At 42.2% G+C, this 11,866-nt stretch overlaps 1 protein-coding gene across 3 annotated transcripts in view; it reads left to right on the top strand.

Moving 5' to 3' along the window:
- Positions 1-11,866, top strand: part of OXNAD1 (oxidoreductase NAD-binding domain containing 1) — a 33,135-nt gene that overhangs the window by 10,763 nt on the left and 10,506 nt on the right. For all 3 annotated transcript variants that reach the window (XM_006770171.2, XM_006770172.2, XM_006770173.2), the window contains exon 5: positions 7,979-8,085. In XM_006770171.2, the coding sequence (XP_006770234.1) occupies positions 7,979-8,085 (107 nt within the window). The remainder of the gene's footprint in view (positions 1-7,978; positions 8,086-11,866) is intronic.

Raw genomic sequence — 11,866 nt, 5'->3', positions numbered from 1 at the left:
CCCTACCAAATTCAAACTAGAGAAAGCTAATCCACCACCTGAAGGGGTCAGGGCTGGGAAATAAGGATCCTCACCCTTTACCTCAGTGAGTAACCACATTTTCTTTTAAAAACTTAAATTGGATATATGTTTTGCTTTTTGAGTGATTCTTTATTTGGATATATTTAGCTTAGTGTTCTAAGTTAAAAATATTTGATATAAGGAAGGATTTATACACATTCATAAGCAAGGTCAGAAATTGTATTGTTGCAGTAGTTGAAATTTTAGAAGTCATAGTTGGGTGCTCTTTGATGTAACAGAATATTGTTTAGGCCCCACTTTTCAAGCTGGTTCTCTTTTCAGAAATTGCTTTGGGACTGAGGGCGGTATGCTTGTGAATTCAATGTTTTCCTGAGAAGCGTATGTAAAATTAGTGCAGCATAATAGATATGGATGTGTGGGACAATACACTTTTCCCACTGATGATAAATCGGAAAATACCTTTTCTAGGTTTGTCCAACACACAAAAAAAACGCTGATTCTGTAAATGTGAGATTTGTTAGAATTTCTTTTTTAAAAAGCGAAACCTTGCCAGTTTTGAAGAAGAAAAAGTGGGTTAACAGTCTTGGGCTATGCTCTTTTCTGTTATATTTTGAGGCAGGTAGAACTAGAGCAGAATTTGGTAGGTTTTTTGTAAAGGATCAGATAGTCTTCGGCTTCATGGGCCAGTTTTAGCCCCAACTAGAAAACTCTGCCTCTACAGTGTGAAAACAGCCATAAACAACACATAACAAATCGGTGTGGCTGGGATCAAATACAGTGTTCTTTATCAGAACACCCAGATATGGTGTGTGGGTCATAGTTTGCCAATCTCTGAGTTAGGATAGCCGTTTCAGAATTTTACAGGACAAAAATATTGAGACTTTTGGTGAGGGGGTTATTTTGAGCCAAGTTTATGAAGATTAATGTAAACTCTAATCCTGCAATTGAAAAGTTGAGAATTTTAATGCTGAAAAGTCAGGAAGTATAGGGCTAATTTCAAAATCTTGGCGGAAGAATTTTCCAATTGCAACTCTTTTCCTTCTATTTCTAATTTCCCCTTCTTTCCCAAACAGAATGAGAGCTGGGAGCTGGGAGGAGCAGGATAAAGCTAGAGGTATAGCCTCAGCAGTATAAAGGTCATAGGGGTGAGCCAGTCTGATCTTGGACTTAATGAAATGTTGGGCCACAATAGAACTGGCCCACCACATGGTCTCGTCTACCACTCTTTCTTTAATTTGAATTGCAAGTATACTTTACAAAACTCCCCATATGCCATTTGCTCTACAGTTCAAGTCTGTGAGGTAGCCTAAGGATAGGCTGGCATCTGCATTTTACAAAGGGGAAGCAGAGCCTAGGAGATAAGGAATGGGGTCTCCTAGGACCAGAGGGAAGCTGCAGCACAAGTCTGATTCTTAAGCCAAAGGACCTCGCTGCTCCTCCCGGGTAGGTGAAGAATGGACCACTCACCCACCCAGAAATGTCCTTTCCTTGCAAGACATTGGGTTCCCTATAGAGAACTTCTCGAATGAGCGTATTATGATGTTGATGCTTCTTTCTTTAGGCTGTAAAGTAACCAGTCTGAGTCACACTGATGCAGGAAACTGAGCTCTTGAATTGAATGGCATTTGACTGTTTGTGTTGAACTCACAGTTTTTCCTCAAGGATCAAAGAATAAGCAGTCTGGGTAGCCTTAGAAATGTCAGAAAGATAAGAGTAGAGATACTGTAATGCAATAAGGATTGTTCAGGCAAAACTAAGTTTTCACTGGAGGGGTTCACTCTGTGCCTAGCTCTGCAGAGAGCTGGCCCACTGAGCAAGATGTACTCTGTTCATGAATTTGATGGGAGAGTTTGGTAATGAAAGAATTTTGCCTATGCTACTGCTTCTTAACTATGCCCAGAACTTAACTTGTTCATGTCTAAATATATAGTATTGGTGCGTTTCAATAATTTAAGTGACCTAAGAGGCAAGATTTTTTCCCCTCACTCTCCCCCCGAGGGGACCCAGTCAAATTAAGTATTTTATCTTAAATTCAGCAGACATGTGTCAAGTGCCTGCTGTCTGCCCAGCCCTGTTGTAGGTGCAGGGGACTCAGCAGTGCATGAGGCAGGTAAAGCCCCTGTTGTATATGGAGCTTCATCCTGGTGCAGATAAACCAGAGAATGTCAGGTGTCATACACTATTGTCAGAGTACTTACTCTTGAACCCTGCTCACCCTGCTCGCGCCAGTTGTCAGAGTAAGTTTCTCCTTGATCCTGTTCATGACGCCAGTTGTCAGGAGCACTTGCTCCTGAGTCTGCACATTCTCCTGAACCAGTTGTTGGGAGTACTTACTCCTTTATCCAGCCCACCTATGCCACCTGTTGGGTTCGAGCCCCGCTGCCAGAGACTGGACCTTCATGGATGCTGGGTATTGGACAGAGAAGATAGGAGAAGTCATAGGCATGTAAGAGAGTCTTTATTGCAGAGCAAGTAGCCATTGCTAACAAGGAGCCATCACATAAGCAGTCCTTCAAAGTAGCCTTACAACGTAGCTGCACACAGCAGCTCTTGTTAATACAGGAGCCATACTGAGCATCCATGCACTGGCTGGTCAGCAGCACATCTTTATACCAACTTAGACAAAAGAGGCTTCTTGCCAAATAGTGACATCAATACTTGGGCTACAGAAAGGCATGCCTGCGCATTGCGTACAGTAATCGCTGTGACCTTTCTTTTGCACCTGCATATGGCAAATTGGCCTTGAGCATCCGGCATACTCTGGACAGGGCCCCCACACTCAAATTAGCCTTGAACATCCAGCGTACTCTGATCAGGGTTCCCACAGCTATGAAGGAAGGGAACCAGGCTAATGGCTGCAGTCACGGTGCTATTTTAAGTGGTACTATTTGAGCCGAGACTTGAATACAGAAAGGAGCCAGACAGGTGCACAGCATTACTGGCAGAGGGACTGGCAGGAGCCAAGCTTTGAGGCAGGGACTTGATTGGCCTATTCAGAGGGAGGTGGTAGGAGGAGGGGTAGGCAGGGCCCAGGTTGTATTAACAGCTGTGGGCTTGGATAAGGAGTTGGAATTTTGTTCTAAGGGTGAGGGAGGGTTTTAAGCAGGGAAATGACAGGTGATTTTCATTTTAATGGGTCACCTTTTTGCTTGGTAGAGCACTGGGTTTTTGCTGTGCTTTGACACCAGGTTGGAGGCTACTGACAGAGTCTCTGGAAAGATGATGTGGCTTAGAGTAGCCTGGTAGTGATGGGGTCAGAGAGCAGTCGGTGGATCTGGGACAGAGGCAAGGCTAATGGGATTTACAAATTGAGATGAGGGTGTAGTTAGTGAGAGGAGAGGAAACCAAGCGATTTCTGGCTTTGGGATTTGAACTCTGGATAGATGATGATGGTGCCATGTATTTGCTGACACAGAGAAGACCAAGCGTGGCGGAGAGGAAGTAAAGAGCTCAACTTGGGATAACCTGGGGTGGGAGGATGGTAAGTGGATGGAGTTACAGATGAAACAAGATTGGCCATGAGTTTTATCAACTCATACCATGTTGACTTTGGAGCATGGATTCATGAAAGTTCCTTATACTCTTTTTACTGGTTTTGTATATGTTTGAAATTTTGCATAATAATAAAAAGGAAGAAGCTTTGGGAGATAAAAGGCTTCTGTGTTGTATGTGTTGTTTGAAATGGAAATTCAAATCAGCAGTTGGGTGGATGAGTTTGGAGTCACTGCTGGAAATAAAAAGTTTAAGCTGCATAGAGAGTAAGGGAAGAGGGCCCAGGCCTCAGCCCTGGGGTGTGTTAGCATTTAGAGGTCAGGCAGGAGGGGAGAGGAGAAAGAGGAGCAGATAATAATAATCTAAGTGACCTAAGGGAAGTCTGCAGGGTGTTGGTAAAGCCAGGAGAAAAGTTTCCAGGAGGGAGGGGCGCTGTGCTGGATTCTGCGGAGGTCTTCATTGGGTTTAGCGAAATGGATAGTGGGTAACCAGAATGACTGGTGTTAGTCCATTGCTGAGAGTGAAAGCTTGGCTGTCTTGTGTTGGAGAGAGAATAGGAGATGAGAAGGTGGAGCCAGAATCACTTTTACGTGAATGTGAGCAAAGAAATGGGGTGATAGCTGGATTAAGGGAGAGGCTTGTTTTGTCTGTTGTATTTTGAGAAGCACCGAAGCACAGAGGTCAGGTGCCTGGATTCCAGTATCTGCTTTGCCACTTACTAGCTGTGAGACCTCACTTTTTTATATATGTAAAATGGGGATAGTACTAACCCTTGTCTTGTACAGTTTCTGTGACGGTTGAATGAATTAATGTGTGTAGAGTGTGTGGCACATGGTAAGCTCTGATTAAAGGTGTTTGCTCCTAATGTTATTATTACAGGTGGAAGGTCTGAGTGCTTGCATGTGTTCTCGTGGAGATGGGGGAAAGGGGTGATGAATGAGAGAGGATACTTGCTCCACTGAAGGCTTGAGAAGGCAGAAAGATCAGCCAGGGGGATAGGTTAGCCTTTGGTAGGAACAAGAATTCATTTGCCAGGATGTAGTATTGACAGGCATGAACCACTTGAGAAGTTGTACAGTTGGCAGAATTTTGTGCTCTTTCCTTGTCAGTAAATCTCTTCAGTAAAACCAGTATCTTTTCATCAGGTTCTACTCATCAGAGTGGTATTCTGCCTCAGTTGAACTGATGGCTCTGGGCCTTGGTGTCCTCATGTGTAAAATGACATAGTATTTTTTGATGACTAAGTTTTTCTTCAACTCTGAAATTCTCTGTGCCCTCTTTTGTTTCAGGTCATCGCTAATCTTGGCTTTGTCTAAATTTTTAAGCCAACAAAATGAATGGGAATGAACAGCGGAAGCCATTTAGGTTTCCCAAAGAAAGACCTATTTCCTGTACAGAGACTGTTGTAGCAGCAGTAACATCAAGATATCCTATATAAATCCAGCTTTTTAAAATCAGTATGATGGAATTTCCTTTTAGATGCTGACTTCGTCAAAGCCTTAAAAATGCGTGCTAGTAAAAGTTGGCAAATGTATTGTTATTTTATTGAACAGTAGAAGAGTCTAAATGTTATTTTATGGAAAACTTAATTTCCTGCCATGTGTTTTAACTTAGGGCATGGCTAGTTGAGGTTTCAGTTGCGAAATCTTTTGATCCGTTAAGTATGAGAACAAGTACAAATGTTAAAACATAAAGTTTCTCCATCATGTTTTACTTATTCAATCAAAGTAAAGAAAAAAAATGGCACACAACAAGGGCCATGATTACAGATCTTAATCATGTGAAACTAGCTTCAGAATAAAATAAAGATGCGGTCTTCAAAAAAGATTTTGCTAATGTTTTTAATCCACTTTGCTAGAAAGCTTTATGTAGTGTACAGTATTTGTATTAACGAAATAAAATAATATTAAAAATCATGAATTGTACAAGATATTGTGTGTGACCACTTCTACAGTTGTGCCCAGATTATGAGGACTAATGGCAACAGATATATTAGTGTGTGAGTTACTACCAGTAGGCATAAAGCATCTAATAACACTCTTGGTCATAGGGACTAACCAAATGAAAATAGGACTTTTTCAATAGAAATTTAGCTTCTTTCCCTTCTTCATTGAATTTTCTATTTGGACATTGGCAAATGATTGGTGATTTCATTTCACATAGATGAGCATGTGATTGTGAAGCATGCTCACATGTTTCAGTTGGAATTCTGTGTTCCTCTTCCTCCTCCAGCCAGCGATTATGAATGTTGGCTTTTCTGCCACCAGGTGACCCTTTGGGATGTGTTTAAAGCTTACACATATCTAGCTCTGTTCATGAGTCTGACAGATACCAGTTAAGCGGTTATAAATGAAATAATCTAGCTCTTAGCTTTGTTTCTAAAGATTATCATATTTTAGGAAAATAATGTTACAAAATAAACATTTCTGGAAACCTAAGAAAAATGAGAGTAATCTATATATATAAAAGGCTAAGTGTCTGACTGGTTGCTATGATGCGTACTGACCACTTGGGGGCAGACACTCAGTGCAGGAGCTGCTGAGCTGCAGTGACTTGGCAGCGGCGGTTCTCAGGTGACACACCCCAAAACCAGAGAGGAGGGAGCCTGATTCCTTGTGGGGCCTCGCGATTCCACCTTTGGCAGTGGGTTATGTTGTTGCTGGGGCACTGTTCGCCCAAGTCTGGTTTACTGCACACTTGTGTTTGTGTTCCACACCCTGTACAACAGCAACTTTGCAGAGTGCCCTCTCGCACTCTGGGACCCCTTGGGGGATGTCGGAGAGCCAGTTTCGGCCTGATCCCCGCAGGCCAGGCCGAGGGACCCCACCTGCTGGAGGGATGACCACTCCCCCTCCCCTGCTCACTCCGCACCAGGGAGGGACCGCGGGGGGGAGGGGGGGGGAGGTGCTGGCTCCAGGGGCTGTCCGGCCCTTCTTGCCCAGTCTCACCCCATTGGCCACCTTCTAATTAATTTCCTTTCAATGTACACGAATCCGTGCACTGGGTCACTAGTCATGTAATAAAGGAGAACCCTCTGATAATTCTTACTGTCTTTGTAGTAAAATATTTAAAATCGACTGTGTGGCAAACATAAGATTCCTGTTCTGCTGAGGAGACCTGCCTTCCCTGACTTCTGTAGTTTTGAAATGAATCTAGATTTTCTGTGGTGTTTTTCCCCCCACCTAACAAACTTCTAACATTTGTTCTAGAAACCAATTTTAAGTGACTTTAAGTTAGAGTTTCCATTTATTCTGCAAATATTTACTGAGTCTTACTGTGTGTTAGTCCTGAGAAGTTAGTATAGATATAAATTCTACCTAGTATCTGAACTCAGAAGGCATGTGGCCTGTGTGAAAGACTTGTTCTTGAGTATTTATAATTACATCAATCTGGGCTAAGTATGATAATAAAGGCGGATCATTTTATGGGTAGAGTTGAGAGGATGGGGAGAAGAGGAAGGCCTCCAGCAGAGGTCTGGAAGGTGGGGTAAGAGGTTGATAGACAGGACTGAGAGCGTGTGCCACATGCCGAATGACTAGGCAGCATTGGGGAGGTAGACAAGTGTCAGGCGCCTTTGAGGACCAGCATGCTGTCCAGTTTGGCTGGTAAACCAGCAGCACAGGGATCCAAGAGGAGCTTAAGCTGGTATGAGTTACAAAGGCCTTTAGCATTCTTTTATGTTTGTAGTGGAGTGTTACCCCTTGAAGGTTTTTGAGCTGGAAGGTAACTCAGTGAGGTCAGAACACTAGGAGTATTCATCTGTTTTGTAGTTACTTTTAATTTCTGCAATTTGTCATGGACTTCTTGCCGGTTCAGAACAAACACAGGTTCAGAGCTAACATAGTTCCACTTTGCATAGGTTGTACTCACAGAGAATTTAGACGCCAGGCTTACAGCAGGTCTTCATTCCCTAAGCAATTCTCAGGTTGCCCAGCCTGGTGCGTGGCACATACACACTTGCTTATTAAACAGTCCCTTCAAGAGATGGTTTTTATATGTAGAATAAAATTCAATTAGTATTTAAAAAATGTTTTTATTATTTAAAGGGAGATGAAGGGAGAGGGATAGAGAGAGAGAGAGAAACATCAATGAGAGAGGAACATCATCGATCCCTGCCTCCTGCACACACTGCACCCTACTGGGGATCGAGCCCATGACCCCGGGCATGTGTCCTGACTGGGAATGGAACCAGCGACCTCTTAATTCCTGCGTCAGTGCTCAATAGCTGAGGCACACTGGCAGGGCTCAATTAGTATTTTAACAAGTCTCTCAGAAAGAAGATAATTAAAATTTGTTCACCTGGTGGTAGGCAGCATTTTAAAGCAAAGCATGCTTTACCTTGTTTTGCAATTTTAAGAAACCACATCTTTGTAGGTTTTAAAAAAACCCAAGTTACCAGAAAGCCACAGTTTGTACCTTGCCTTGTGTACACACTAACCTCAGCCAGTTCATCTTTTGACTCAAGGTCGTGACGGCAGCTAAGGTGTGTGGAACAGCCAATGAGTCACCCTCTGTGAAGAGGCTCCGCCTGCTTGTTGCTGATCAAGACTTTTCCTTTAAAGCCGGCCAGTGGTGAGTGGCTTTTCTGTTTTCTACGGGGTTGTATGTGCTCAGGAAGATGCCACCAGATAGAAGGGCTTGTTTCTGTTTCTGGAAAGGACGTCTGTGGCCCGCTGTTCCTCCTGAGGGGTAGGAATCTAGACCACCTCCATTCAGGGTGAGCCCTCCTTGACACGGAGAACCAGTTTCTTTCCTAGCTTCAGAGCTTGCCTTGGTTTTGAGCCCAGACCCCTCTCAGTCATACATGGCAATTGCTGCCTTAAGTTTTTCTTATTGAAACAAAGCAGCTAGTTCTGGTCCATGAACCTGGCAACTGATAATTCTGTCTATAAGATGGTTGCTAGTAAAATGCACTGAAGTAATCTAACCTTGAGTTACGTGTTGCCAGGGATTGATGTTTTCAAAAATTAGTGTTCCTTACGTCAAACTCAGAGGAAACAGCAGTCTGGAAAGAAGAATAACCGGTATGTCACAGAGCTGACCACCCTCAGCCAAGTTCCTGCATCACTCATATCTCGTCTGGGTTGAGTTTATTATCAGTGCTGAGTTTATTATCAGGAGCCCCAGGCAGGCCTAGCGCACACCACACTCATGAGTCGGCCCGTTGGGCTCTGAGGACTAGTCAGTATGCTGACAGGGTAACAGCCCAGCTGTCCCGTCTCGTCCCACTCCCTGCGACTGGCCTCACGGAGCTGCAATTCACGTTGAATTGTAAATAAAGTAACTTGTATTTCCTTAGGAAAGGTGTGTTTGGGTGTATATTTCCTTTATTTAAATAAAGCATTCACTTCTAAATGAATTTCTGGCATGTCAGTGTGGTCGCATTTCTTAGGAGTCACTTGACTAATTTTGGCAGTCCATCTGGAAATGTGGTTTTGTTAGAAGGAGGATGTGTGATAATAGCAAGTGTGATAATAGCAAGAGTTAGCAGTCTTGTGTTAATAGTTTGCCTTTGAATTTAGAACTAGAAAACAAGATGCTGATTGCAATAATTTGCGTTTGTGAAGCAATTTACTGCAATCTTTGCACATGTTCAGTGATACATATTAAATGCATTTGGGCTGTTTTAGGGGGGAGGTGGGCAACATTTTTACCCTTCAAAACTATTTAGCAGTTATTACATTGGAAAATGGAAACTTTAATTGTAATGATCTGTCTTTCCGCATTTCCCTGCTGGGGAAGTGTTTGTGTCCTGTGCACAGCACTGTCTCTTTGCCTTCAGCTCTGAATTGTGCCAAGACTGCCCCCAGTCCCTGATTAGAAAAATCCCATGCGTTGGTTTATAACGCTGCTACCATGGTGTGCCTGCAAGCGTATTAGCACTTGCAAACTGTGGTTACCTGATGAGGAAAATGTCATCATTCTCCAGGGATATATATAGAAATAGGTTCCATTGTGATCTCAAGATAAAATTATTGAGGGTATTGTATATCCCATATCAGTGAATGGATTTAGTCAGGTTGCTGATGTTAGGACTGATTTTAGTATGTGGCTGATAGATTCTGGCTTTGGGGGTCATCTCTGGCTGGTTAGCCATGACCCTTTCCCTGCCACGTGTCACTCAGCACTCATTCCTGGCACCTGGATCCTCCTCTTTTAAAAGATTGCTCCCTTAGCACTAACAAATGGCATGGCTGTAGGGACTGTGAATTCCTTTGATTTCATGGGGACAGTGTAGCCATTTGTAGATTTTGTCATAGCTCATTTAATTGCATTTATTTGTTAACTTTCTTATCATTAGGGGTTTATTGAGGGCAGGAACCAAGACATCCTTGCATCTTGACATCCACCGTGAACCACAGCACCTGTACGTGGTAGGCAGGTTTCGTCTACAGTGTTTGCACAAGGAAGGGTGAGGGGTTCTGAGGACAGTTGCTGAGGACAGTTTGGGATCTCAGGAAAGCACTCATTTAGCCATGGTTTGCATGCTTGGTATGTGCCGGGCACTGGGGCTGCGGCTGGCCAGGACAGGGCTGCCTGGACAGTTGGATATGGATATGTGTGGTTCGCTACGGAATCGGGCCCTTTCTCTCAGTTCTTCATATACTAACACATCTGGAGGTAAGGTAGGTGGAGGTGCAGTATGTGTCTCATCTCAGCTCCAAGAGTGCTAATCATGCAAAGGGATTACTGTGTGTATGTGTTTCAGACACTTTCTTGGACAGATGTTTTATTAAATATGTATTGTACATATTTTCTTAAGTCCATTCAGGTGAGGTTTTTATGTCATTTGAATTCATCTGTAGCATTTAATGGAGTCCTTCTTTCTAAAGGTGTCTGTCTTTCCAGAGTTTCTAGAGAAGAGGGATTTCCTTTCACTCACCTGAGAATGGTCTTTAGCAACACCAAGCAGCAGAGGGCGCTATAATTCAGGCGATGAAGCCGCAAAAGTAGCTCATTGATGTATTTATTTTTTTAAACATGGAAGCTGTGGAGATGCTATATACCTTCTCTGAGAAAGCATATAGCATCTGTGTTAATAAGTGTTAACTATAGTTTTTAAAAATTGCATCTTGTCAAATGAAAGGGAAATTAAAGTATTCATGGGAAATGGTCAATTAAATATAGGCGAAAGTAGGCTAGGGATCTTTTCTGGAGTACTTCCAGTCCAGAACTGGTTTTTAAAGACTATAAAAAATGACCGGATATTTAAGGTCATAGAGCAAAAGAGAACATCTTTTAAGGTCATAGATCAAATCAGTAGAGAACATTGTGTGCTTTTTGTGTAAGTCTGCTGGTAGGAAAACAGCTGGGGAAAATGATACTATTGCTCTGTGATGGCTGAGAAACATCAAGATTGGATGTTTACGTTCCCTAGACATGGAGATGAGAATCTTTTGTGGTCCCAGGTTCCAATAAATTTTTCTTTTCTTGGTATGTGACTAGGTCTGTTGCATTTCTTAGACCCCACCCAAAAAGGGTTCCTGTGGCATAGAATTCCTGAAGGCTGGAAACTGCCAGGAGTCCTAGCCTATAGGAGTGTGGTCAGAAGAAAATATTTCAAACATGAGACTTCCACAGCTTAGAAGGCCATATCAACCTGTTCAGTTTGTCAAATACCAGTGAAAGAATTTCCGTTGCTTTTTTTTTCACCTTTTAAAATTGTTTGAGATACACTTTACAAATCGTAAAATTTACCCATTTAAAGTATAAAATCTAGCCACTTAAAATGGTTTTTAGTATATTCACAGAATTGTAAAACCATTGGCACAATCAAATTAGAACATTCTCATCATCCCCAAAAGAAACACTATGCCAGTTATCATTGACTCCCATCCTCCTTAGACAACTATCTATTTTGTGTATATATGTTTGCCTATTCTGGATATTTCATACCAATGGAATTATGCAATATGTGGTTTTTTTCTATGATTGGCTTCTTTCACTTACCATATAATTTCCAGTGTTCATCTATGTTGTAGCATGTATCATTACTTCATTCCATTGTATGGTTATAATTTATTTTGTTTATATATTCATCAGTTGATGAACATTTAGATTGTTTTCACTTTTAGGCTATTATCAATAATGCTACTGTGAATATTCATGTGCATGTTTTGAGTGGACATATGTTTTCATTTCCCTTGGATATATACCTAGGAGTGGAATTGTTGATAGATATGGTAACTCTATCTACAGTAGTCCCCACACAGGGGATATGTTCTAATACCCCCAGTGGATGCCTGAAGCTACAGATAGTGTCGAAACCTAGATATACTATGTTTCTCCTACACACGCAGACCTATGATAATGGTTAATTGGCAAATTAATTTCAATTAAGAAATTAACAATG

The sequence above is a fragment of the Myotis davidii genome, unplaced genomic scaffold (assembly GCF_000327345.1).
Source record: "Myotis davidii unplaced genomic scaffold, ASM32734v1 scaffold962, whole genome shotgun sequence".
In the NCBI taxonomy this organism is placed as follows: Eukaryota; Metazoa; Chordata; class Mammalia; order Chiroptera; family Vespertilionidae; genus Myotis; species Myotis davidii.
Note: the sequence above shows the minus strand (reverse complement) of the source record. Positions and strands in the feature narration are given on the sequence as shown.